Raw genomic sequence first — 22,588 nt, forward strand, 5'->3', positions numbered from 1 at the left:
GGTAATGCAGGCCAAGCTGGTTCCCACCATAGCCTATATTAGCAAGGCTTTAAGGGGTAGAGATGCTCCCTATTTGGATAAGATCATAGCCAGGGTCTTCAAATCAGTGTTCCATCTTCCAGGGCACACTTCAACTGCTCAGCTGAGTTTGGACTTTGGCCTTGTGAATCAAACCTTGGCCAGGCAAGGGGAGTTTATTAAATATAAATGCTGCTACAAACTAAAAAACGCCATAACAAAATCACTCCCTATGGGAGGAAATTTCTACAAGGGACAACTCCTCATCTCGTCTTTTTTATTTTTTGAGTTTTATATAGACGCAAGGGTATCAGAACACTTTGCATGAGCACCAGTTTCATTACGGACAGACACATCCATTTCTGTTAGGCACATCGAGATTCAGTGATTTGCCCAGAATCACAGGATGTTGAGCGTCCCTGCTGAGACATGAACCTGGTTCCCCAGCTCCAAGCTCCAAGCTCGACTGCTCTAGACGTTAGGCCACACATCCTCAGCATCTATTGGCCTGGGCCCACTTTATGATATAACTATCAGCTACTCTCAATTCAAGAGCACAGCAAACAAAAGAACCAGGTGGGCTTCTCTGCTGGTAGACAAAGAGGCATTTGTGAAATGACAACATGCCTGGCTAACAATAGCTAGTTATAAAACTCTGACACCGCAACCATACCTAGCCTCCGGCTCCGGTGCTGATATTAAAAGACGCTTCCTAAAATATGACCTAGGTTGTCTGCCCTCGCTTTTACATCTGCCGCCATGGCAATGCGCCGATGGTATGGAGCTATACAAACTATGCTACCAAGATCCAGAAACTATGGTACATATAATTTGCTTATGGATCAAAAAACTCTATTAAAACCAGCATTTAACATCAGAGGGCTACGTCACTGAAAGCAAGCCGTCATAGCCAGCTTCAGTCCTTCCGACATACAGTACAATTGCAGGTTAGTGAAATATCTAGCAAGAGGTGAATGGAAATTGAACGCTCAACAGCCGAAAACTAATACAGTCCCAAACTAGCTCATGAAGTCTTGGCCTCTCTTGCTACGGGACTAGCCACCCATTGACACTTTACCTCATTCCTGCACATCATGCACAGCTGTGCACAGTCACTTCATGCTCCTGTCTGGCAAAGATACTGTAACAACGAGACTCCGGGGGCACCTGTCGCTGAGGACCACTTGTTGCGACTCCTTTTGCACTGACTAGTTATAGGCTCTACACATTACCGATCGTGGAACTGAGGGGCATATTTACAATCACCTATCGCCACAGGAATGTCACTTTTAGTGAACTCTCTGTGTCAATATGGACTTTGCCTTATTTATAAGGCAGCGTTAAGTCACTTAACGTGGCTTAATGCTGCCTTGTGAATAAGGCTCCCTTTCACGCTATACTTAGGGTGAAAGGGGAGGACAATGCGTGTTGCGGTGGGTGTTCCACTACAACACCCATTGATTTTGACGCTGCCTCATATTTACAAGGGCAGCGTAACTATGGGGCAGTGAAAAAATTAAGACAAGGGAAAACCTGGTCTTAAACAGATACAACAAGGAGAAATCTTTCATTTCTCCTTCTTTTTGCTGTTTCTATGTGTGCTGTGTTGCGCAGCACACATAGAAAAAGCAAAAGGCCATTGGTTGTTTATGTGCTGGAAGGTGTCCCTTCCTGTTCATAAACAATCAATTTTAAAAAAAAAATGACGTTTTGCAACTTCTATGTGTGCTGCACATAGAAGTTACAAAACTTCATTAAAGATTGTTTATGTGCAGGAAGGGACACCTTACTGCACATAAACAATCTTCCCCTACAACACAGGCACCCTTGCACTATGGTGCAAGGTTGTCTGCATTGGCACTAGGTAGCTAAAATTAGAGCCAGCGAAGGGGTAAATGCCGGGCGGACCCTTTCCTTGTAATTACGGTGGAGCCCTGCGTTTTGGAAGTGCCAGAGCAAGGCGTTAAGCGAGGGTGGCTAACGCGGTGCTCCGCCACTTCCTAGTAAATATGCAGCTGAAATTGTAAACATGGGGCTACCTACCTCAATAGACTACCTGCTTCCACGGCGGTTGCTGTTCTATTCATGCACAACACTAAAAAAAAAAACATTCTAATAATGGGGAGGGATGAAACTCTTAAATGTCTTTAATAAAAATGTATTTATAGTATACCAAGCTCACGTGTTCATTTTGAAGGATAATGACTGTTATGTCTAACATAAAAATATTTTTCTTTTTAACTGTTAGGTGAACGTTAATTATCTGTTAAACTGTATACGACGTTCCATGTTGTTCTTTTCCTTGCCTAATAGTTGTACATGCGTTATCTATTGGTGCAACGGTTTTAATTAACAACACACTTTAGAAATAAAACTGAACCTGGGTTTAGTTGCAGTTTATCAAGGGCAACCTCCTCCCTACCATTTCTCCATATCAGATGCCCAATCACAAGAAATTTGCAAAATTACATAAGAGTCTGTTTAGGATTGACATTTTGACTAACAGAACCCTACCAATGACAGAGAATGAAAGTGTGTTGAAAACAAATAATGATTTGCATATCTGCCCCCAAAGTTCTATGCAAATTATTAATAATCACATCATTATCTCCGTGATAAATACACACATCCAGATAGTTAAACATACCAGTGTTCGATTTTAACCTACATTCGTTGTGAGTGCTTTGAAAAAGTAAGGTTTCTCCCAGTTAACAAACACGTCATCCATCTAGGGCACTTAACTCATCAATCACACCCACAAGGGATGCCAGGTGCATTATTACATTTCCTACACATAAAAGCACATCACCAATGTAGAGGGATATTGAGTATCAGATATGATGCAAAAATATTCCTCTCTGGGGTTTCGTAATATGTTTTCTACACGCCGATGAAATAATGGCCATAGCAAATAGAATTAGTGACTATGGGCAGTCCAATGTTGCTTCTCATTCTACCGGAAACTGTCTTAGAATCACTTGGTCAGTTTCCACATGAGCCAAGAGATGCATATACAAGTGTAACTCAAGGCAACATCTCAGGATCAAAATGTAATATTCGTAGGACCACCCGGAAGTGGTGCAATTTATAAACAGACAATTTTGATACAGACAATTACGAATAGGGGAAGTTTTTCGAACAGACACAAAACCATTTAATGGGGAAGCAAACTCAAACTCCTATTGGAGAGGAGTTTTATATATGTATTTAATCCTTTATTGTTGTACTTATATAGCGTGGGCCTCACCACGTGATTAGCAGAGCACTTCACATAAAACAACAGGGGGCATATCAACAACAACCGGCGATAATTATCGCTCAGCGCTCTTAGCGTGAGGATAATTATCGCCGGCTAGCGTGAATTTTTATCGCTGAGATAGCGTGCTATTAGCAACGCTTATCTCAATAGCGATAAAAATCTACACGCTAACAGGCTAACGTGAGATTATCGCTGGAAACCCAGCGATAATCACACGTTACCTTGTTGATAGGGACAGGCAAACTTAGCCATGATATCCTCCTTCCATAGGATATCATGGCTAAGTCTGAAAATTAGCAGACGTAAAAAAGCAGCGTTAACCGCGGTTAGCGCTGCTTTTTTTGTCTCTAACAGGGTTAGCGACATTCTTGATAATAGGAGAAATGTCGCTTAGCGACATTTCTCCTATTATTTTACTCTGGAACGCCCCCTTTGCATCTCATTAGAGATGCAAGGGGAAGCGTAGAGTAAAAGGGTGCTAACATGCAAATTTGCGTGTTAGCACCCTGTTGTTGATAGGGTTCTAGTTTTATCTCTGCTTTTTTGGCTTTTAAAGCCAAAAAAGCAGAGATAAAGCCCTTGTTGATATGCCCCCAAATTACCTAGAACTAGCTAATACATTATGGAGTTACAATCTATAGACATAATAACGACTAGATAAAAACAAACCTGCAAGAGTGAGGTAAAGAGACAGGAACTGTAAGGGGGCATAAGAGGCGTGGGGTGGAATCCAAACTACACCTTGGCATTTGGTAACAGCAGCATGAGAGAGCGCAGGCGGTGGGCTTAGCAGACATCATTTGGTCCACTGCACATAATTCTTTTTTAATAAAAATGAACACAACAATAAAATCAGTCAACGAAAAAAGGAAGCATCTAATACTTACTCTGAGCTCAACAGCTGAGATAAAGCCACTGCTGTCTGCGTCATATTTTCTCCAGATCTGTAAAAACAATATGCACAAATAAATGAAGACAGTTTCTTTCCATTTGCCAACATCCATGAACCCACCAGCATAAACTGATTTTTCATTTTCGTATCTTTTTTTGCTAGAGAAGCTTTCTTAGTGTGGAGGAGCAGGTCTTGTGCACTACATTGTCCCCAGTCACTGAAATGGACCCACCTCAAAGAAGTAAGTATTGGGAAAAAGTAGTATAACTGGAATAATGAAAATATAAGGTAGAAAAGTGTTGCAATTTCAACCGGGTTATGAAGAATTATTTGTATGGTATCTAGAGTGAGACTAGCATGACCAATGGCTTCCAACCAGCTGTATCATTTACATATTTTGCCTGGCATTATTCTCTCTTGAAAATCGAGCTAGAATTGAAACTCAGCACCAACTTGGGTCTTTAGTTCCTTCTTGCGATTGTTTAGGTGCGTGATAGGAGCTGTGTAGGTGTATGGTGTTATTCTTTCCTGTACTCCTCTCTGGACAATATAGATGCTCTCAATAGTAATCTCCATTTATCCATCTGAAACAAACTTTCCTCCATATAGAGCCCTTTCTACATGTTTGGCTACAGAGAAATCAATCCCACATTTACCAGTTCCTGCCCTGGCAGAGCTTGAGGTCCTCCAAACATCCCTCCATGCATTAGCATATATGGGAGTTTGGAGAGGCTTCTTCCTCCACTTGCAACATCTAGCAATTAGAATCATTTACAGGAGTTACTTGAAGGAGTAAAAGGATCCTACCTTTACGCTTCATCCAGATCAGTCTTCAAGTAATTGAGTCCACAATCTTCAAACTCTACTCCGTTTTAAATCCTGTCATATGAATCCTACTTATCCAAGGTACATCATACCCAGTTGTCTCAAAGTCAACAAGAAGAAATGGATTCATCACTCAGATCTTGCCATTCTAGTGGTATGTACTATGCCTATCTTTTGCTTTTCTCACTGAACAAATTTGCTAACTTTGCTATATGTTGAAATAAGGACTGTAGCATTTGGGTTTCAATGACAAAGAGGAATTTCCTTCAGACATTTTTTGGATATAAGAGTTGCAATCCCTGAAAGAAATATAACATACTATCTCAGATGATTTTGGAAGTAAACGAGCATGGTCTTTGAAATCCTTTCCGATAGCAGGCATACGCTGAACAAAGTTAAGAGGAAGGCATTGTGCTGTGGACTCCAGCTCCAAGATCTTCAAGATCCCAGGCGTAGACCTGAAATCAGTTGCTTCAATCATTATCCCCAGGAGAATGCCCTAAGAATTTTGTCTTGAAGACTGAAGTTTAAAGAAATTAGCTGACTTCCTGACTTCAGACAAGGCATTAGAAAAGGACTTAAAAAAGATGGAGGCTATGGAAAGACAAAGGGGTCCACAACAACTTTTACCTTTGGTTTTCTATAAACAAAATATTACTACCAGTTTTTCAATACCATTTTTATCGCCATCATTTAAGTAATGTAAAAAGAAGATAAAGATTTTCTGACATTGATTTGCGCTAAGACATGGATTTTTTTTGTTTGATGGGGAAAAGCGTTGTTTTTAGAAACTATAAGAAAGCATTAGACTTATTTGAAATCGTGCGCAATGGTGTATGCCCTCACCCAAAATCTGTATTGAAAGATTTGATCAAAAAAATGATTTACGAAGTCAATCACAAGAGAGATGTTACTTTGTGTTTAGGGCACTCTAGAAACAACATAATATTGGGGAATAGTATGTATAAAAAAAAACAATCGTACGTCATATGGAATCTCCCCCATGGAGTGCGGGGAACCATTTTGCTGTTAAGGATGAATTTGCTCCATTTGCTAATAATAACAGGAGCATGGGAGGGATTACCTAGTGAGAAGAGACTTTGTGACCAGGGCCGGACTGGCCTTAGCGAGCACCGGGTGTTTCCCTGGTGGGCCACCAGGTAGGGGTAACAAAAGCAGCTGAAACCGGCCCTTGCAAACAGCTCAGCCGCACCCCCCAGAGGGGCCGGCTAAGCAGTTTGCCAGGGCCGGTTTCGGTTCCCAGTCCGGCCCTGTTCGTGACCAATGTGGGAATTGGGTGCAAGATTTAAATCATGTGTTATTTGTCTGTCCCCCATTACAACCACTTCAAATCCATTTATTAAGACCTGTATTTTTAAAGCATAATATCACCACTGCAGAGGAGGCCCGAAATTGACTTTTGGCTCCCCCCACCCCTCTGAATTAGTATGTTTTAAATTTTTTATCTTTTTTAAACAATTTTTAAACATTCTTTAGAGTGATTTATAATGCCGTGCTTAGTTGCGGTATGTTAAACATGGTCCCTGATGGGTAGCATATTTTGCACATTATAAGTAGAACTCAGGAAAAGATATAAATCACGTGTTATTTGTTTGCCCCCCCACTACATGTTTAGCTCTGGTAGGTCAAACATGGTCTCTGCTGGGTAGCATATCTTGCACATTATAAATTGAAACTTAGGGTACCTGAATTGCATTTAGGAATCTGTTAGAATAATAAATACTATGCAGATTTTGCACTATATCATAACCGATTGTGTAAAGGTTTCTACATATGCGCACTTGCACGGTATACATTATGTATTGTGATTATATGGACTAATTTTTGCTTTATCTTAAATACTGTTTTTTAAATTTCGAATTGCATAGTGAAATTATTATTGCTACGTCCCCGAATTAATTTTATTCTGGTATTAGAACAGTATGAAATGATATATTGGATATGTTCTTCTTTTTTGTATATTTTATGTGGAATTCATTGGAGTTCCGAATCATAAATAACAAATTTAATTGAATGGAACTTCTCAGTGATCAACAACTTGACATCTTGTTCCTCAGCGACACCCAGTTATCTAAGTACCTGGCACCTGGTATTACAATAGCAATTCCAAAAAGTTATAGTATACTCCACTGGGACAGGGTGGGCAGGAGAGGGGGAGCAGTTGTGATTGTCTTCAAACAATCCCTTAGGTGTACATCATTTCAAGTCACAGAGCTAAAGGGGACAGAGTCACTCGGCTTCTGTCTCACATTTCCTGTAAAAAAGACATTAGTTGGGATCTTAATTTATCAGCCTCCCATTTATACGGGTGAATTTCTAACTTCTTTAGATGAATACTTTTCTAGGTGCCTTCTGAAATTCTCCAGCGTTACGGTGTTCGGAGATTGAATCTCCATTTGGACACTATCTCAGATCCTCATGGTCAATTACTTCTGGATAATATGTCCTACTGGTACTTAAAGCAACTAGTAAATCGACCCTCCCACTCAGCAGGTCACATCCTGGACCCAATCTTTTTTTATGACCAGATCACTGTGTCTGACATTCTTATGAATGACTGGTCTGACCATACTCCTTTCTACTTTTCATGGAGGGTGGATCAGGGACCAATAGGCAGAAGAAAAATCCCTTCACTCTCTCACAGAAAGTGGGCAAAACGTCCAAGTGAATTGATAGCAGACACACTGGGATCCACAACCCCAACATTTTGTGGGGAAACTGAACTTGATTCCCAGAGAGTTACTGGCAGCTCTTACAGATGGCAAATACAATGGCTCCAATGATGGAACGTCCTAGTTCAACCAAGAGCAGACGTGCATCTTCTCCGGGCCTTAATAATGAACTTTGAAGCCAGTGCAAGCAGTAGAAAAAATTGGGAAAAGGCAGGAGAAAACGTTATTTGCCAGAGGATAAGGAACTCTACAAAAGTGCATTGAGAGCCTATCATTAAGCTATAAAGAGGGCTCAAGTGGATCTATTTGCACGGCAGTTAGCAGACTCCAGATGTAGATCTAAAGATTTAATCCGGAGGCACTTCAATTTCCTCTAGATGATTCGTCTAAGCTCTGTGCTCAGTCATGAGACTATTGCAATAACAAAATCAGAGATATTGTGGAGGCTTTGAAAGGAACAGATTGCCCCTTGGAGACAGATGTGTCTGATGAATTACGGACAACTCCTGTTCATCTGGGGTTTGATCCCTTCATGAGTTTAGGCCGATTATGATTCAAGACTCTGAACAAGCTTTAAAAGCCTGTAAATCAAGGGCACCTGATGATCCTTGCCCTCCGCAGACTCTTGCAGCTGTTTAGTTATTAGCCCTACCCTCAATGATCTTTTAAGTATCATCCTAAGCTCAGCTACTGTGCCTAGATCTTGGCAACATACCAAGTTAATCCCCTTGCTAAAGAAGCCTTTGGGTGACAGGTCTGTCTTGGTTAACTTCAGACCTATTTCGCTATTGTCAGCTTTTTTGAAAATTCTGTAAAAGTGGGTCAATCTGTTTTGTCTGAATATTTGGAACAACACCAGTTATTGCACCCTTCCCAATTGGGTTTTAGACCAGGTTTAAGTAAGGAATCAGCACTAGTGGAGTTCTCGTACACCATTAAGCTGGCAGTGGATCAGGGGAAGCAGGCTGCTTTGACGCTTCTTGATTCATCTGCAGCTTTTGACACTGTGCCCCATCCTATTCTAATGCTACAACTGGGAAATATTGGCATCTGTAGTTCTGCTCTGGCCTGGGTCTAATCATTCTTATTAGGCCATAACCAAGCAGTCTGGATGGCACCCCAAGTCACTTAAGTTTGGAGTTCCCCAGGGCTCGGCGTTGAGCCCCACATTGTTCAATGTATATATGACTCCTCCTGCAGCGCATATTGAATCTTACGGCGCACAGGTGGTGTCCTATGTGGACCACACAAAAATTATATACAAGCTGGAAAAGTACTCGCCTAATTCCTTGAATATTTTCAAGACATGTCTTTCAGAAGTGTTCCACTGGATGCACCTGAGAAATCTTCAGTGCAAAACCAGCAAAACAGAGATTTTGTTATGTGACTCTCTGCCCGCTATGGGATTGCCTATGCTGGCCCAGTCAGGTTCCACCTCTCCAGTTCCCTCAACCATAGTGAGGAATCTGGAGTGAAATTTGATAACTTGTATTCGTTTGGGGCTAAGTTTGATAGTGTTGTGGGTGTCTGCTCTGGCCTTTTACAGTCACTAAAGAAATGTTTGTATTTGTTACCTGAGCAGCATCAGAAGATGGTAGTTCATTCATTAATTACGTCCTGTTTGGATTAAGCGAATGTCCTGCTTTGGGGCCTGACTGCCTACCAACTGAGAAGACTGCAACTAGTGCAAAACTCCTTAGCTCGGTTGTTAGACTTCGCATCTTTTGGCGTGTTTCCCCTGAGTTTTTGCTTTCTGACCTCCCGGTTTTTACTCTGTTTTTGCTGGCTTAGTGTCTCTGCGCAATTTTCTCACTGCTGATCAGTGGTAAAGTGCAAGTGCTCCTGTTGTAAACTGTGTTATGGATTGGTGTTTCCATGACTGACACAATTGATTTACTTGTCAGTCCCTAGTAAAGTGCACTGAGCGTGCCAGGGCCTGTAAATCAAATGCTGTTAGTATGCTGCAGCACTGGATTGTGCCACCCATGCAAACAGCCTTTAAATGTAACTCTGGCCTGCCATTGCAGAGCCTGTGTGCAGTCTGGGACTGCCATGTCAACTTGGCAAGTGTACCCACTTGCCAGGCCCTAACCTTCCCTTTTCTTACATGTCAGTCACCCTTAAGGTAGGCCCAAGGTACCCCTGTGGGCAGGGTGCAGTGTACGTGAAAGGTAGGACATGCCCTGGTGTGTGTGGCATGTTCTGATAGTGAATTACTGCCAATATCGTTTTTCACTATTGCAAGGTTACCTGTTCCCATAAGATAGAATGGGGAGTTTGTTTATAACATCTTATAAACATAACTGGCCCTGGGAACTAGGAAAAGAAATGAAGTTTAGTATTCCTGAACTCAGAATCTAAAGATGCATCTTTTAGTGAAGTTGAATTTTACATTCTGTGTTTGAAAATACCACTTTTAGAAAGTAGGTATTTTCTTGTTCAGCCATCCAGTAGGCCTCTGCTGGGTTTGTGGATTGACTGTCTGGTTTTGGGATGACAGGGGCTGTGGAAGAGCAGTGGCTCCAGATAGTCTAGGTGGGTCAGGAAAGGGCTGAAAAGACCTGGGCTGCATTTAGAGTAGGGGAAGGAGATTTCCTTTTACCTGAATGGGCCTGCTCTGCCTCTGACAATGCCGTCTCCACCTCCTGCCAGGAAGTCTCACCAGAGAAGGCAGAATTGGTTCTGGCTGGGCACAGACTCTCTGCCTGAGAGGACCAAGGATTTTGGGCTATAAAAAGTGGAGCCCAAATCCCTAAACTTTAGAACTCTTTTGGACCAAGAAGACTGGCAAGAATAAGAGCTGGAGAAGCTGTGAGGAGAAACTACCACTTTGCTGAGTGCTTTGCTGTGTTGGCCTGTAGTGGCTGCTTCTGTCTTAGGCAGTGAAAGGTTTGGACTGAACTTTCTGCAACTTCTTTCTTTGAGTATCTCCAAGGTCTTGAGGTAGACCTTGCCCCCTGTTTAAGAAGTCTCAGGAACTGCAAAGACTTCAATTTCTTCTGGCATCAGCACTGGGCTTGGACTCCAGTTCATCAGCCGAAGACAGCGCTTCAGCAACGACGACGCCGCTGCTTGCACTGTGACCTGCCAGTACCGCGACAAGCACCGCATCCCTTTGCATCGCGACGCGGGTCCAACCGAGGACGCCATCTTATGCCGCCACCGAGCTGCTGCTCGCACCGGGACCTGAGCGTATCGCACGCCGCACCGCTGCACTTCGAACTGCAGCATTTGACGCCTGCCGACGACAGCACACCTGACTTCAACCGCGAGGAGTTCGATCTGCAATGCATGTGACTTCAAGGGCCCAACAACTCCAGCACCGACCTCCGGAACCAACGCCTGCGCACGCCTTGCTATCAGAAGCTTAACGAGAGGTCGCAGATGCCCTGCATTTCTAAAGGTACTGTTTTGCGGGTCTTCCCGACACCATAGCTAGCCCGCGACGCCGCGGTCTGCCAGGACTGTTTGGATTTGTTTGTTCACAACGCCGTGATAGCCCCAGAGGGGGCTATCTACTTCAAGGAACTGTTTTTCAAGGTAATATTGATAACTGAAGATTTCCAAGTACTGTATTGTGTATACTTTATCGTTTTTGGTGTTGTTTTGAGTATAAAAATATTGGATATTTTTCTAAACTGGTGTGGTGTCCTTTTGTAGTGCTTTCATTGTATAACTGCTGGTTATGTGCAAATGCTTTATACACTGCCTCTAAGATAAACCTGACTGCTCATGCAATGATACCAAGGGGGTGAGCAGGGGTTATTTTAGGAGTGTAACTCCCTTATCCTGACTAGAAGGAAGGGTCCCTACTTGGACAAAGGTGCAAACCCTTGCCAACTAGAGACCCCCAAAAAGTTGCATTGGTTTTCCATTAAGGAGGGAGTAAGGTTTAAAGAGCTCATGATGACTCATAGGGCCTTTCAACAGAAAGGGCCATGTTATCTGATGAACACAATCAGACCGTATATTCCGTTCGATCACCATGCTTCTCTGACCCACCGCTGGCAGTGATTCTGAAGACTAAGAGTAAAAAATGGGATGGTTCCTCTTTTTAGTTTCTAGCAGCCACGGGCAAGAATTCCCTCCTTCTGCAAACTTTATTTGGCACAGCCAAATAAAAAAAAGTACAAAAGAATAACCCTGGGCGTAGTTTGCATAGTAGTGCTACGCGTAGCTATGCGAAGTGCACTTTGCACTACGCACGCCTCGCGTAGCTACGCGAACTGCATAGTGCGGTAGGAAAATGCCGTTCGCACTGATCGCACAGTGCCGGATGCTTGTCCCCACTGTGCAATCATTGCAAACGGCATCTTGCACAGTGCAAGCGGTCGTTTTCTGCCGCCCGAGTAGATTTGTACTCGAGCTGCAGCTTTCTCAACCCGGACTGGTAGTTTCTCGAGCGGTCGCGAGCATACGCGACCACTCGCAATGAGAAACCTGACCTCCACGCGTTGAGAATCTTGCCGTGAGGTTTATTTTCCACGCTCGCGATTGGCAACTTGATGTTGCTGTTGATTTTGCTCACTTGCGGTCGCCACTTTGACGTTGAGGACTGCGAGCAAGCAAAAAATGGCCGCTACTCTATGCGTTTTTGCACTGTGCTACATGCAATACGCGTAGTAGAGCAAACTACGCACGCTCCGCGAGCGTAGCGTAGTACTACGCTCAGGGCTACAAAAGAACAGATGCATTATTTACATGATAATGACATAGTTATTCTCAACTTTTTCCGCTCTTCTTTGGAGCAAACATTCTTGGCATGGAGGAGCACCATATTTGGCATCATTTCTGGCCACCCCTTCTTTCTTTACTTTGTCATGGGGCCCCCTGCCCCACCACTGACTGAAAGAATGAAAACAATGGAAGAAAGGCAGGAAGAAAGGAAATAAGGAAAAAGAAAAGGATGGAAGGAGAAAGAAAGAAATAAGGATGTAATTAAAAGAGAGAAACTGAATAAATGAAGCAATGAAGGGGAAGGAGGGAGGGAGAGTGTGAAAAGAAGAGAAGGAAGAGATAAAGTCTCAGAAGTTCTCAGAAGGAGACACGCTGGAGGAGGATGGAAGCCCGGGGCCGCCACCGATAAGGTAAGGTTATTTCAAAATTGATTTTTTAATGTATTTAATACTGCGAGCGGGAGGCGGGATGTGCGTAACGGAACTATGCGGAGAGTGAGGAGATTGGTTCCATCTCCGTGCCTCTCCACGTAGGTCCCTTACGCACATTACGCCCACCCTTAGTTTTGGGTTCCCCAGCCCATCCCTGGGATCAGTTTCAGAAGGATCTGCCTTGCAACTGATGTTCTTGAACTCTAAGGCCACCTTAATTGATCCACTCTATATCATATCTTGGCTAAATGGACAATCGCATTCTCAATTCCACTCCTTTAAGCAAATCAGCAGCTGCCTTTTATACATTTTATTAGTGTCTGGAAAGCCTTTGCGAGTTATAAATTGACTTTATGTAGGTCTGCTGCCCTGGCATTTATCCAGTTCTAGTATGCAAACCTTGAAACTGTTATGTAGTCCTAAACTAATATCTAATGTAGTATTTTCTTCCTCCTTTCATAAAGCTAGTTCCTTTTAGCCAAATATTTGCTCAGACGTGTTAAATGCACACCTGAATGCAGTGGATTCAGTGCTCAATTTGTTAAAAACATTAAGTGCAGTGGTCCAAAGCCTTTCTTAGTGGGCCGCTGGGAGTGCTATTGAATGACGTGGTTTTCTAATACCGTGTTTATTAGCACTGATTCTACTTCAAGTCTCTTTCTCTCAGCACCCTACACATCCTGTTCCATTCTCTCACTCCTGCAGATTCTTTTATATCTATATTTACTCCCTTTGCCATTAATTTCTTATTTTTCCACCATTTTCCTACCTTGTCTGCTTTTTCTCTTGTTTTAGGTCAAAGGTTTATGATTTAAAATTAAGCCCTAATCCATGAAAATAAGCGCTGGGGCCCACCACCGGCACAATTTAAGCAATGCTTTCTTTTTTTAATTCATTTTGGTGTTTTGTTATCGGCGCATGACCAACTCCGAATTCTCACTGAGAGATACTCATTTTCTCTGGTGACAAAGGGCCGCTTGTATCATGCATTTAACCAGTTGCAAACTACCCGATTAACAGAATTGTTCCGTTTGTGACTGGTAAAATGCTTTTTGGTATGTATGAATTTCAATTTAAGCTTCAGTAACATGTTACCGCTTCGTAATTTGGAATTGCTAATACATACCGATTCAGTATTAGGAAGCAGTGTGTGTAGGGCGTCCCTTCCTACTACTGAATAGCAGCGGTATGCAGGGATGTTTTGTGAGTGACCAAAATGTGGTCACAAAACATTTGCATTTTACCACCTACTTCAAGTAGGTGGTAACCCATTTGCAAATGGGAAGGGGTCCCAAAGGGACTCCTTCCTCTTTGCGAATGTTCATTAAAATGTTTTTTAAGAGCAGGCCCACGGAGAACTGCCTGCTTTTAAAAAATGAAAATAAAAATTAAAAATGTTCTGTTTTAAACGCAACCCATTTTCCTTTTTGGAAAACGGGCTGCATTTAAAAAAAATGTTTGCTTTAATTAAAAGCAATCACAGACATGGTGGCCTGCTTACCCCAGCAGGCCACCAACCCTGTGATTTTAGCGATTATTAATGGGTCGCAAATTGCGGCCTGCCACATAAATAATGTTGAGGTAGGTTGATTTGTGACCCATTAGGAAACGCTAAAGGAAACTAGTGAAGTTTCATACATTCAAATAGCGATTACTTATTTGCAATTCACAGAGAATCGCAATTAGGTAACTGCTATTTGAAATAATCATTCATGTGGCCCAAAATCCTACACTTCCCTTCAGATACGTAATACCTACTATAAAACTACACACAATAGGAAAATGAGTGACTGGAAAATGCTACTAATTTATTGATGGGATTGGACTGGTTGTTCTAAGGTTAGTATAAAAAGGATGAAAACCCTTAGTCACTCAAGAAGACATGCATTCCCACAGGGTAGCTCCTAATCTTGGACACATGTCAAGGATGAGCCTTGCTCATGCTTTTTGGTTCAGTGCCTCAATAAGGTGCTCTAGGACAGGCTCTTTCATGCTATTGTGGAAGGCTCGAAGTGATAAACTTTTATAGAGTTGGGAGTATACACTTTAATGGTACCACTTCATTCACAAGACTAAAACCTTCTAGAGATGTTACAACCCTGTCTATCCCTTCTGCAGAAGCCTGATACCCAGGATTGCATTTCATCAGAGAACGGGCCCAGGTACCAAAATAAAATTGCCCTCCATTAGTGAATCTGAAAAAAACAAAAAAGTGGCCCATGTTTGTTAATTGGTTTTGAACTTGTAAATGCACACTGTATTGGTGTTTTGCAAGGTTTGGAAGACTGCATGGATTTGAGCATTCTTCAGGCAATGTTTGTTTTACTATTACGAAAATCAGCAGTAAAAACTGGGCAAGCAATACATAAAACCAGCCCACAATCAGCCCAAAAAGCTCCCCAACACACTGACCTGTGAGAGCATCCCTTCGGCCACTGCCTGATTGCCCTATAGGTCAGCTGCTAAACGAAACTTGAGGCGTCCCCCTTGCAAAGTCAATGGAAGGGGCCCTCCACGTTCCGGACCCAGTCAGGAGCTCTCAGTCCAGGGGACTGATGACCATGCACAGTACCAAAGGGGGCCCCCTGGAGCCAGGGCCGGACTGGTAACCAAAACCGGCCCTGGCAAAGGGCTCAGCGGCACCCCGGTGTGCCGCCGATCTCTTTGCCAGGGCCGGTTTTCGGCCGATTTTGTTTCAGGGCCGATTTTACAGCTATGCTGCAAAAACGGCCCTGTAACAAAAACGGCCCCTGGGGCCCAAAACCGGCCCCGACCTGTGCGGCGCACCGGGGGATTGCCCGGTGTCCGCTACGGCCAGTCCGGCCCTGCCTGGAGCTCGGGCCCTCCTTGCACTGCAGGGCTGCGGGAGCTGTTATTACACGACTGCTACAGGTCAGCCCACCCTGCTGACACCTCTTCCATTGTAGCTAAAAGGCATTGTCAGCTGACTGGGTAAAAGCAGATCTTATATGTCTTTAGATTCAAACAGAAATATTAAAGATTCACCTCTGCCTTCAGAAGCTGCTGCACCAGCAAACACTAGACATGACTTACCCGCATGAACTCCACGCTGTTGTCCAGAGGTGTCTCCCTCCGGAAAAGCAGAAGGAAATTCTCATCCTCTGGCAGGATCATGTTGGCGAGCTGAAAGATAAAAGATAAAAAACGAATATAAAAAGTTGACTTGTGTGACAAAGCAAGCTCTAGAGCAGCAGTGAAAAAGAAAATCATCCCCTAAATATGAATTCGAGAAAAAGACCGAATAAGCATGACTTTCGTTTCTATAAAGAACGGCCCAGTTTGATTTGATTTGTACTTTTTACCAATTTTGACGTCAGTAAAAATGATATTCATGAATCGCGTGTCCTCTCTATCTGTCTCTGGGGAGTACGTCCTATTTCAGTAATAATAATCGACAAGTAATAATTTGTTTGTATAATAACTTTTCCTCGAGAAGTCGCTTCCTAACATAGTTTTCACACTTTGTAGCTTGCTATGCTAACCTAAGGAAGCAGTAATGATTTAATAAATCTAAGAAAAAATACACTGCATCAATATGAGTGGCCCATTTTTGTCCTTTTTTACTGTATTATTTGCATTGTCTTTATTATTATTTCATTTGCAGTTTTGATCTCTGTAGATCTCTATTTTATGAATTGCACTTTTGAATTTATACTGTATGATGCTTTTGTGGATGTTATAATAATGCTGCTGAATAAAGCTTGTCTGAGGATTATGATGATGGTGCTGAGCGGCCCATTAAAGTCTAGTATATGCAGTAACTCGTGTTGCCAAACATAATGGAAGTCCGAGTTTTGCTGCACCCACCCTACCCCCACAATTATTCCCAGGTAGATTTCAGCAGATTAAATCTGCTGAAAAAAATTCTATGGAAAAATGCCCAATAAATATAGGGGCATGCAGATTTTTGGTGCAGTAAATACCAAACAATACACGCTAGGCCTGATTTTCTCGGTCAAAGCTCAGTATGCGATCTGAAATCTCAATAAATTGTAAACCCCTCAGAGTCTGATAATTTGTAGCTTGTGACCCGGTGTTATCACAAAAAAATTGGTAGTGAGCCTTTCGCCCCCTAAGCTATGGTAGCAGAATCAAGGAACAAATACATAGATATAAAATGCTGGAACATTTTAAACTCCCAACAGGAGCCAATGCCAGTAATCAGAGCCTTGTTCCATTTAACCTCTCTCATAAACGGAAATCTTCCCTGCCTTTGCTTAATCACATGTGCATTTAGTAAGATCACCTTGCTTCTTAAACTACTTGCTCTGAGCCCACATTATACACTTCCTGAGATCAGAGGAGTTGTTTGTAAAAAAAATGGGGGGAATGAGAGGTTTTGAGGTTAGGTTCACCCTCCAACAGTACATATATACAAAATCCTTTTCTTTCTCGCATATTGGTGGACTTCAGAATCCAATAGATTTCTGACACCTTTCTTTCTTCCAGGTTGGGTTCTTTTACCTGATTAATTCAGGTTGTTTATGATCAGAGGAGTTGTGGCAGGGGGAATGGAACATGAAGAATAGATGGCGCCCAAATTCACGACCTTTCGAATAATAGCGCAAACATATTAATGTTTTGCCATGAGGGGTTGGGCACAATGGAGCAATGTTTAAATCTGTACCTGCTGATAAGAAAGTATACTATTGCTATGCAGGGCTCTAAGTATCTGGCCTTCATGGATCTGTCCTGCGCCTTTGACAGTGTGGTGAGGTCTAAACTAATGGAGATACTGATTGACTTGGGGATTGATGGCGACTTGGTACTGCTTTTGAAGGCCCTTCACATGACCTCTCTGCCTCCATCCGGTATTGTCCTTCAGGCAAGAGGATATAGGGATTCAAGATTGGTTGTTGGATATGTCAGGGGTGCTTTTTAGCCCCCCCCCAACTGTTTCAGTCATATATTAATGGCCTTGGCCCTGTCTTATCAGCTAGAGTTACCAATGCCCACTCCATAGCCAGGAAGAAGGTCCTCATATTACTATGCACAGATAATGCCATCCTGTTGTGCAGAACCCCCAACGCATTAAAGATATTATTTTATTATATTGTTTCCTTCATGGGATCCTTGGGTTTGGCTACTAACCTCTCTAAAACCTTTTTCATGACATTCAACTTAAAGCAAACTATGTTGCAAGTTCTTCCCATGGCTTTAACCCATGATTTTTCAAATCTGGGAGTAGTTTTCGACTCGAAGGAGAATTGGGGACCTTGTATCTCCCCTGTGTGGCGAAAATTCACAGGCTTGATTGTGCACACTTTTAAATTGGCCTGATGTATTGGAAAAAAGCCTGTGGTGCCCCTATTAGAGAGCTGTAGGAGAAAATGTATCCCTATTCTATTGTATAGAACAGGTCCATAGCAACCCTAAGTCTCTTCAGGGAGTGCAAGATAGAGATCTGAGGAGAAATTTGTGAGCTCCACCTACTTGCTCCACTTGCATATTACATCAGGAGCTAGGGATGGAATACATAGAGGATTCCATTAATCTAGCCCCATTGTTGGTGTGGTGCTTTTTAGGCCAATCCACACACTGCTTTTAATGGGGAAATAATAGTCTGAGATTGCCTGATGTGTGATAGAGGGTTGACTATCCCCTGAATCCGATATGTGAAGTATGGGCTGTGTGATGTGGGGGAGAAGCAGCTTTTCCATCAGCCCGAATCAATGTTAAAGCAAGAGAAGTGAAGAAGTCCTCCAAAATCACGGATAGAGAGTATGCCCTCCCAACATTTGATCGTGGGTATGGCATCATATTTGGGTTGGATAAACTCCACACGGGAGAGAATGCAACTGACATGTTTCCATTTAGGTATCATGAGAAGGCACTTGAGTTTCCCATTGGGGGCAGTATGAGGTGGCTAGCATCAGGATATGCCTTTGTGAGGAAGTTTCACCTCAAAGTGTGCTAAATTTCATCTATTTCTGTACATTCTAACAGGAATTCATCAAAATGTTCCTGTGCCCAATGAACCGGGGCATTCTAACCTCTCAGGCAACCCTGGAGTATTTGCAAACTTTGGATCTCTCTCGAATTGTGCCAATAGTTGGTCTTTTCTAAGATGCACCATGAAAAAGAGGAACTGAGTGCTGTTTTAATTGTTTTTTATACTTTTTGTATCAGACTTTTTGTTAAGCATAGACACCATTGTTATGGCATTGCTTATCCATCTTGCACTGTCTTCATATTTGCACTTTGTTTGGCTATTTGGGCAGGAGTTTTTGAGATTTATGCTCTCACCCTAGGGGGCACAGGATGTATGTATTCTTATGCACACAAGGCCAATGACTGTTTTTATTCTGAAATGTATTTTTATTATTATATGCGCCATATTTTTTATTTGAAATGTGTTGTATTTTTACTTACTGTACTTTTATGGCCACATTTGTGATCAGAATAAAGATTTAAACAAACGTTTTGCCCATCGACATTTGCTGATCCACCCAAAATACGGCCAAAAGTCAGGAGGTTAGAGTACCCTCCTAATCAAGTCCTAAACGACATCGTCGGATTACCTGTGTACTCAACTGCTCACACTCAATCTGTCTCCTTACTCAGGTTTGGACTTCTGAGCTTCCATTTTAGGCAGGTTCTTCTCTTCACAGATGGCTCCTTATTGTTTCTTATACAAAGAAGCCTTTTGTTTTCTACTGTCTTCATTTACATATAACTGCTGATCTCCTCCCTCGTGCGAGGACAATATTTGTGATTTTTGAAGCAATCAGTTCCAATAGGGTACTCCTCTCCTCAGTCGTGGGCCCTCAACCACTCTGCCTTTATCTAATATTCTTGAGGCGCTTTTCTTTTGCGATGAGCATTCCCCAAGTCAGGTTGATATTACTTTTGAGTACACATGGGAGAAGGTACTGTGTTCTTGTTGGCACCTACCATTATACGTTTATGTGCCTGTGGGCAGCTTCCAACTTCCACTGTGACTGATCTATGTTACATCTCACTGTGTTTTTTCACAAAACAAAGAAGATTTCCCACAACGTGAAATGTAAATGTAAATGTCAAGGTACTTATAGAGCGCACTGTCACCAGACGGTCACCTTGCGGTGTCGCCTTTTGCGGTTTCCTGGCGCTGATACTCATACCGCTGTGGAACCCCTCCTGGCTTTCCCAGTGAAGTGTCCACTCCTGGGCACCCCCAGGGTGAAGCCAGGCATCCTTAGCGCTGTTGGGGCCGGTGTGAGATGCAGCGTGGAGCCCATGTTTAGAATAGGCACCGAGGCGAGAACAGACAGGTCCGAGGAAATTGAGCCGGAGCCCCGCCGAGGCGGGAATCGAACCCTGGTCCCTGGCCAGAACTCTGCTTCAGGGTCTGCCGCTCTAACCATTGAGCCTCACTCCTCAACTTGTACCCTTACTTGCATATGTTTGAGACAGAAGGCTATGTTTAGGTGTGAGACACAGATATTGCAAAAATATGGAGGACAATTCACACATATGCACTCATGATCAACTTAGGGGATGCCGGTCGCAATCTTAGCCATACACCAGCTATCTTATAATTACAGTATATTAGACTGGAGCAGCTCTGGAGATAGGTTGAGTATCATGTTGGTGAAGTGTAAATATGAGGGACAAGCATTTGAGGAGAAGCATCTGGGCATGTTACGCAACATCCCGGTTAACGGGGATACTGTTTGGTGCAGTGCTGATGGGCCAAGGACGTGGAGTATCTTGGTATAAGCCCTACAGCACAACGAAAACAGAGATCACTACCTACCCTCACCAGAAGAGTAGCCAGACCTCAGACAAAGCTTTCTCAGTTCTATACAGGGGCTTATGTACCAAACAATTCAACCTATTAAGCTCAGTTTACAGTGCTTTACCAGTATATTGTAGTTAGGATATCATCTGACAAAAGTATTGATTCCTAAATAATGTTTATAAAAAAGTTTCCGTTTGGAATTAATAAATCAGAATCGGCACCCACTGGCATATGCCTGTAGAAATATATAGGATACAATATTTATGTCAGAAAATATTTTTCTCTACGATTCAAAAGCATTTTATTTAGGAATACCTCTTTCTGGATTCCTTAAAAATAACGTATCTTGGCTCAAAATAGGATTCATATTTTGATTCCAACCAGGACCCTGTATGATTACAGCTAAGCACACTGCATTTAATGTCCTTTGCTGGACAGAATCACAGGTCACTATGCTAATTTCAGAAACATTATACATTTCTCTAGTTAAAACACACTAACTATTTGAGGTCTGGAGGCCACACCAGTGGGAGCATGGCTGACCGCTGATCCGTTAATCAAGCAACCACAGAAGTAATCATCAAATAACATCACCTTCATCTATTAAGGAGTTTTCAGCCTTTTGCATCCCCCCTTTTGAAGGCTCCAAAGAATGAGGCATGCTTTCAGAACCATCTGATTGAGATGACTTGTGATGCCATCTAAGTGTAAGCTTATTTTGATGCAACGCCTCATGAACCTGCTTCTATAGGTGCCTAGATTCTGCAAGGACAGAGGTATTAGGGGGTTATAGATAAAATATCTCTCAAGGGCAGAGCTGTGCTAGCTAGGAAGATGGATCTCAGAGGCAGTCTGCATTTACCCTCCTCACAATGCTCCAGCATAAAAAATGCTTTTTAGTTGTTTTTACTATTACAAAAATACGTCTTCTGTTGCTTACCTGCTGCTGTCAGTGTTCACTGAGCCCACCAACCAACAGCAACCCCGAAAGCAGCCTTGAAAATCACGTGAGCACCATCTGACTGAAAGGGGAGTGATTGACGCCTTTACTTTTTATGATTATTGGCATCTCCATTAGGTCAGTCACACGTGATTTGAAAATAAGCATCTGTGTCCCTGCTGACTGGTAATTCCTCATTGTTAAACCTGTCAGCCTTAGGGTGGTCTTCTCCCAAAAGTTTTGCTTTCTCCTGTTCATCCTGTTTTACTGAATTCGTTTTTGTTGGCCTTAGGGCTCTGTGCACTTTACCCATGCTAAACAGTGCTACAGTGTTTGTGATCACTCACTAAAATATCGTACAATTGGCTTACACCAGATTGGGATATTTAATGTACTTATAAGTCCCTAGCAAGGTGGTATACAATATAGCTAGGGCTGGTAAATCAAATGCTACTAGTGGCCTGCCACAATTATTGTGCCAGCCACCTGACTAGCCCCATAAAACTTGACACAGGATTGCAATTCCAGCATGCATTCAAAGTTAAACTGCCAATTACACCTGGTAAATTAAACCCCTTGCCAGGCCTAAACTCACTTTTTTTTTTACATATAAGTCAACCTTAAGGTAGGCCCTAAACAGAACATAAGACAGGGAGCATTGTATTTAAAAAGTTGGACATGTACTTTTAGGTTTTGCATGTCCTCGTTGTGAACAACTACAAACTTCCTTTTATCACTACTGTAGGATCTATCTCTGCCATAGAACAACATTTTGTTAACTTATTACATGTAATAAGTGATAACATTTGTTTGGGAATAGGTAGAAATGTCATGTTTGGTGTCTAAAGAATTATAATTTAAAGTCCCCTTAAATGGTAAAGTCAGATTTTAAGTCATAATTCTGAAAATGGCACTTTAAAAAAGATGGCATTTTCTTCTTCTGACCATTTGGTGCCTGCAGCCTGTTTCCTGGGTCACATGACCAGGTATAGTTTGCAGTTGGCCTTTGTATATTCTTCCCAGACATCACACATTAGAGGAACTGGATGTTGGGAGGATGGCCCATACTAGCGGGATGAGGTGTTGGATCTGTGCCAGCCCCACTTGCA

General features: G+C 42.5%; 1 protein-coding gene across 1 annotated transcript in view; it reads right to left on the reverse strand.

Annotated features, from left to right (window-relative positions):
• The window catches only part of SCGN (secretagogin, EF-hand calcium binding protein), a 374,305-nt gene that overhangs the window by 113,082 nt on the left and 238,635 nt on the right, over nt 1–22,588 (reverse strand). Inside the window, exons 4-5 of the mRNA XM_085606992.1 lie at nt 15,850–15,939; nt 4,165–4,221 (exon numbers count right to left, since the gene is read on the reverse strand). Of these exons, the coding sequence (XP_085463118.1) occupies nt 4,165–4,221; nt 15,850–15,939 (147 nt within the window). The remainder of the gene's footprint in view (nt 1–4,164; nt 4,222–15,849; nt 15,940–22,588) is intronic.

Source organism: Triturus cristatus, chromosome 5_2 (assembly GCF_964204655.1).
Source record: "Triturus cristatus chromosome 5_2, aTriCri1.1, whole genome shotgun sequence".
NCBI classification, from domain to species: Eukaryota; Metazoa; Chordata; class Amphibia; order Caudata; family Salamandridae; genus Triturus; species Triturus cristatus.